Source organism: Periophthalmus magnuspinnatus, chromosome 9 (assembly GCF_009829125.3).
Source record: "Periophthalmus magnuspinnatus isolate fPerMag1 chromosome 9, fPerMag1.2.pri, whole genome shotgun sequence".
Classification (NCBI taxonomy): domain Eukaryota; kingdom Metazoa; phylum Chordata; class Actinopteri; order Gobiiformes; family Gobiidae; genus Periophthalmus; species Periophthalmus magnuspinnatus.
The window spans coordinates 2574132-2580527 of NC_047134.1; the positions used below are offsets into that span (position 1 = coordinate 2574132).

Here is a 6396-nt window from a genome sequence, read left to right on the forward strand (position 1 = left end):
GGGGGCGGAGCCTTGTACAGGCCATAAGGAGGGTTTGATTACTTAAACATGACCGACATCTGAAACCGCTGTTTTTGATAAGGGAGCGACTGGAAACACCTCCTTTTTAAACTCGATACATCCTCCTCTTTAAACTGAATGCACCTCCTCTTTAAACTGGACACACTTCTTCTTTAAACTGAACGCATCTCCTCTTTAAACTGAACGCACCTCCTCTTTAAACTGGACACACTTCTTTAAACTGGACACACCTCCTCCTTAATCTGGATACACCTCCTCTTTAAACTGGACACACCTCCTCCTTAATATGGATACACCTCCTCTTTAAACTGAACGCATCTCCTCTTTAAACTAAACGCACCTCCTCTTTAAACTGGACACACCTCCTCCTTAATATGGATACACCTCCTCTTTAAACTGAACGCATCTCCTCTTTAAACTGAACGCACCTCCTCTTTAAACTGGACACACCTCCTCCTTAATATGGATACACCTCCTCTTTAAACTGGACGCACCTCCTCTTTAAACTGGATGCACCTCCTCTTTAAACTGGACACACCTCCTCTTTAAACTGGATACACCTCCTCTTTAAACTGGATACACCTCCTCTTTAAACTGGATAAACCCCCTCTTTAAACTGGACACACCTCCTCTTTAAACTGGACACACCTCCTCTTTAAACTGGACACACCTTCTCCTTAATCTGGACACACCTCCTCTTTAAACTGGATACACCTCCTCTTTAAACTGGATAAACCCCCTCTTTAAACTGGATACACCTCCTCTTTAAACTGGACACACCTCCTCTTTAAACTGGACACACCTCTGGACACATCACTGTTTTTCTATTTTCAAAAGACATAAAACATGTTTTTATTTCCGTATCAGCCCATCATTACATTATAAATAAATATGCAAACACTGCCCTAATCAGAGCAGTCTGAACCATAACAGGACAGATGTGTACATCATCCAAACTGGACACTGGGGTCAGGGGTCAGGCCATAGACTCTATGTATAAATGGACATAGCTACCCTGCTAGCTGCCATGTTACAAACAGGAAGTAACTGTAACTGTCACTGTCAAACTCGTCATTTTGGTCTTAAAATGTTGTTTTAACTCGTTACCTTCAACCACATCGGGCCTGATTGGCTCTTTGGTTGCTATGATACTCCAGATGGTTGCTATGATACTCCAGATTAGCCGCTATAACTGTTAGCCGCAATGAGCTTCATTTGGAGCTAAACGCTGTGGTCACACTCATTTAGTCCAGTTATTTATACAGTCTATGGGTCAGGGTCAGGGGTCAAGAGTGAGGGGTCAGGAGTTAGGGTCAGCGTGAGGGTTAGGGTCAGGGTTAAGGGTCAGGGGTCAGGGTGAGGGTTAGGGTTAAGGGTCAGGGTCATCTGACAGTTCCAAAACCAGAGCAACAAAAATGCAGATCTCACCAAAACTCACTGAAATAAATAAATCAAATGAACAATGTTTTTCTGCTGAACTTTGTGTGGTCGTGGTGTAAATGTGACTGTGGGTGGTGTTTGGGTGGTCATGGTGTAAATGTGACTATGGGTGGTCGTGGTGTAAATGTGACTGTGGGTGGTGTTTGGGTGGTCTTGGTGTAAATGTGACTTTGGGTGGTGTTTGGGTGGTCGTGGTGTAAATGTGACTGTGGGTGGTGTTTGGGTGGTCATGGTGTAAATGTGACTGTGGGTGGTGTTTGGGTGGTCTTGGTGTAAATGTGACTTTGGGTGGTGTTTGGGTGGTCGTGGTGTAAATGTGACTGTGGGTGGTGTTTGGGTGGTCGTGGTGTAAATGTTACTTTGGGTGGTGTTTGGGTGGTCTTGGTGTACTTTTGCATGGTGGTGGTGTAAATGTGACTGTGGGTGGTGTTTGGGTGGTCTTGGTGTAAATGTGACTTTGGGTGGTGTTTGGGTGGTCGTGGTGTAAATGTGACTTTGGGTGATGTTTGGGTGGTCTTGGTGTAAATGTGACTTTGGGTGGTGTTTGGGTGGTCATGGTGTAAATGTGACTGTGGGTGGTGTTTGGGTGGTCATGGTGTAAATGTGACTGTGGGTGGTCGTGGTGTAAATGTGACTGTGGGTGGTGTTTGGGTGGTCGTGGTGTAAATGTGACTGTGGGTGGTGTCTGGGTGGTCATGGTGTAAATGTTACTTTGGGTGGTGTTTGGGTGGTCTTGGTGTACTTTTGCGTGGTGGTGGTGTAAATGTGACTGTGGGTGGTGTTTGCGTGGTGGTGGTGTAAATGTGACTGTGGGTGGTGTTTGGGTGGTCTTGGTTTTGGGTGGTGGTGGTGTAAATGTGACTGTGGGTGCTGTTTGGGTGGTCTTGGTTTTGGGTGGTGGTGGTGTAAATGTGACTTTGGGTGGTGTTTGGGTGGTCTTGCTGTACTTTTGCGTGGTGGTGGTGGTGTAAATGTGATGTTTGTGCTGAAACTTCAAATATTAGAGTAAAAACAAACAGTCGTTGAGGGACTATTTACCCACGATGCCTCTCTGCGTCCTATTGCTGTTAATACGACTGTACACAAGACACTGAGGTGGAGCGCCGCCATTTTAGACACACATTCTGCCCAAGAACCACCAGGCGACTGGTTCTGTTCTGTCAAAGGCTCTGCTCTGTGGGAGGGGTCTCTGGGGTCTGTGGGGTCATTCCTCTGCGTTTGGTGACTTTGAGATGTGTTTTGGCCCGGATTTGGCCCAGATTTGGCCCGGATTTGGCCCAGTTTTGACCCGGTTTTGACCCGGTTTTGACCCGGTTTTGACCCGGTTTTGACCCGGTTTTGACCCGGTTTTGACCCGGTTTCGGTGAAATCTGGATCTGTGTGGTGTGAGTAGAAAATACTTTTTGTGCTTCAAACAAGATTCTGTAAAAATCATTAACAGTCTGATTGTCACCTAATTGGGTTCAGTCCTGGTTCAGTCCTGGTTCAGTCCTGGTTCAGTCCTGGTTCAGTCCTGGCTTGCTCCTGGTCTAGACTTGGCTTAGTTCTGGTTTATTCCTGGTTCAGTCCTGGTTCAGTCCTGGCTTGCTCCTGGTTTAGACTTAGTTTAGTCCTGGTTTAGAAACAGTCAAAGTAAACAATAAATGAATCTTAATAAATCAAATGTCAGGTTTAGATCCTCAGGGGTGGGGCAGGGGCGCCCTCTACTGGATGATGTGGTACAGCGTCACATTGTACAGAACCTGAAACAGAAACACGAGAGCCAGTCAGAACCTCATTTATTCCTGGTTTAGTCCTGGTTTAGTTCTTGTCCTGGTCTAGTCCCAGTCTAGTTTTAGTCCTGGTCCAGTCGCGGTCCGGACCGGGTCTAGTACCTGGTGCCCGTTGTTCCAGGCGTACAGCGCCCTCTCTCGGGGGTTGTAGTCTAACATGGACAGATGGCTGTATTTATTCACCAGAGGAATGTCAATGTACTCATATGTCGACGAGTTTGTGGAGTAGGCGTAGTACACCTGAGGAAGATGAGGAAGAGGAGGAGGAGGAGAGGAAGAGGAGAAAATGGATGCTTTGATACATCTGTCGTTCACACAGAGCCGAGGTGCGGCTGATACAAACACGATTGCATTTAATCTGTTGGACTCACTGTGCTGCTTTGTTTGAAGGGGAATTATTTTTGTTATTTTAAACATTTATAATATATTTTTATAACCCACCTGGAAACCCAAAAAGAATTAATCTCGGTACAAGAGAGACTCTTACAGGAAAAGAACATCTCAAACCTTCGCCTGGTAGAGCTTCTCCTCATGATATGGATCATAGCGACGCCTGGCACAGCCCTCACAGAAAAACAGTCAACTTCTGTCCTAAAGTTTCACCGTCATCTTTGAGGAGGGACGACTTTTTACTTTTTGCTTCCAAAAACTCTACTTTAATGGGTCATTTTGAGCCCAACAGGCAATTTTTGTTTCTAACTCTGCAGCTGAAGGGACACATTTACATTTAATTTAACTTATACTAAGAACTCCTGTGGTCACACCAAGTCCCAAACATCTGCTGAAACACAACGGCTGAACAAAGAGTGACCATCAGAACAGCTGCACTCAGACCTGGACTTGGACAAGGACAGAACCAGAAAGCATTTGCAAAACAAAAACTGTATGAATTTAGTGATAAAGTCCCCCGCGCTCTTACCTTGGTGCCCCCCCGAGTACCCACTGGTCCCCGCACTCTTGCCTTGGTGCCCCCCCGAGTACCCACTGGTCCCTGTGCTCTAACCTTGGTGCCCCCCGAGTACCCACTGGTCCCCGCGCTCTTGCCTTGGTGCCCCCCCGAGTACCCACTGGTCCCTGTTCTCTAACCTTGGTGCCCCCCGAGTACCCACTGGTCCCCGTGCTCTAACCTTGGTGCCCCCCGAGTACCCACTGGTCCCCGTGCTCTAACCTCGGTGCCCCCCGAGTACCCACTGGTCCTCGTGCTCTAACCTCGGTGCCCCCCGAGTACCCACTGGTCCCCGCGCTCTTGCCTTGGTGCCCCCCCGAGTACCCACTGGTCCCCGCACTCTTGCCTTGGTGCCCCCCCGAGTACCCACTGGTCCCCGCACTCTTACCTTGGTGCCCCCAGGAGTACCCACTGGTCCCCGTGCTCTTGCCTTGGTGCCCCCCGAGTACCCACTGGTCCTCGTGCTCTTACCTTGGTGCCTGTCGAGTACTCACTGGTCCTCGTGCTCTTACCTTGGTGCCCCCCGAGTACCCACTGGTCCTCGTGCGCTAACCTTGGTGCCCCTCGAGTACCCACTGGTCCCCGTGCTCTAACCTTGGTGCCCCCCGAGTACCCACTGGTCCTCGCGCTCTAACCTTGGTGCCCCCCGAGTACCCACTGGTCCCCGCGCTCTAACCTTGGTGCCCCCCGAGTACCCACTGGTCCCCGAGCTCTAACCTTGGTGCCACCCGAGTACCCACTGGTCCCCGCGCTCTTACCTTGGTGCTCTCCGATTACCCACTGGTCCCCGTGCTCTAACCTTGGTGCCCCTCGAGTACCCACTGGTCCCTGTGCTCTTACCTTGGTGCCCCCCGAGTACCCACTGGTCCCCGTGCTCTTACCTTGGTGCCCCCCGAGTACCCACTGGCCCCTGTGCTCATAACTTGTTGCCCCCCGAGTACCCACTGGTCCCCGTGCTCTTACCTTGGTGCCCCCTGAGTACCCACTGGTCCTCGTGCTCTTATCTTGGTGCTCCCCGAGTACCCACTGGTCCCCCTGCTCTAACCTTGGTGCCCCCCGAGTACCCACTGGTCCTCGTGCTCTTAACTTGGTGCTCCCCGAGTACCCACTGGTCCCCGTGCTCTAACCTTGGTGCCCCTCGAGTACCCACTGGTCCTTGTGCTCTTACCTTGGTGCCCCCCGAGTACCCACTGGTCCCCGTGCTCTTACCTTGTTGCCCCCCGAGTACCCACTGGTCCTCGTGCTCTTATCTTGGTGCTCCCCGAGTACCCACTGGTCCCCCTGCTCTAACCTTGGTGCCCCCCCGAGTACCCACTGGTCCTCGTGCTCTTAACTTGGTGCTCCCCGAGTACCCACTGGTCCCCGTGCTCTAACCTTGGTGCCCCTCGAGTACCCACTGGTCCTTGTGCTCTTACCTTGGTGCCCCCCGAGTACCCACTGGTCCCCGTGCTCTTACCTTGTTGCCCCCCGAGTACCCACTGGTCCTCGCGCTCTAACCTTGGTGCCCCCCGAGTACCCACTGGTCCCCGCGCTCTAACCTTGGTGCCCCCCGAGTACCCACTGGTCCCCGAGCTCTAACCTTGGTGCCACCCGAGTACCCACTGGTCCCCGCGCTCTTACCTTGGTGCTCTCCGAGTACCCACTGGTCCCCATGCTCTAACCTTGGTGCCCCTCGAGTACCCACTGGTCCCTGTGCTCTTACCTTGGTGCCCCCCGAGTACCCACTGGTCCCCGTGCTCTTACCTTGGTGCCCCCCGAGTACCCACTGGCCCCTGTGCTCATAACTTGTTGCCCCCCGAGTACCCACTGGTCCCCGTGCTCTTACCTTGGTGCCCCCTGAGTACCCACTGGTCCTCGTGCTCTTATCTTGGTGCTCCCCGAGTACCCACTGGTCCCCCTGCTCTAACCTTGGTGCCCCCCGAGTACCCACTGGTCCTCGTGCTCTTAACTTGGTGCTCCCCGAGTACCCACTGGTCCCCGTGCTCTAACCTTGGTGCCCCTCGAGTACCCACTGGTCCTTGTGCTCTTACCTTGGTGCCCCCCGAGTACCCACTGGTCCCCGTGCTCTTACCTTGTTGCCCCCCGAGTACCCACTGGTCCTCGTGCTCTTATCTTGGTGCTCCCCGAGTACCCACTGGTCCCCCTGCTCTAACCTTGGTGCCCCCCGAGTACCCACTGGTCCTCGTGCTCTTAACTTGGTGCTCCCCGAGTACCCAC

At 52.0% G+C, this 6396-nt stretch overlaps 1 protein-coding gene across 1 annotated transcript in view; it reads right to left on the reverse strand.

Moving 5' to 3' along the window:
* Nucleotides 1–2798: 2798 nt before the first annotated feature.
* The window catches only part of LOC117375712 (noelin-like), a 12351-nt gene continuing 8753 nt past the window's right edge, over nt 2799–6396 (reverse strand). Inside the window, exons 9-10 of the mRNA XM_033972022.2 lie at nt 3336–3473; nt 2799–3203 (exon numbers count right to left, since the gene is read on the reverse strand). Coding sequence (XP_033827913.1) covers nt 3165–3203; nt 3336–3473 — 177 coding nt within the window. The 3' untranslated portion in view covers nt 2799–3164. The remainder of the gene's footprint in view (nt 3204–3335; nt 3474–6396) is intronic.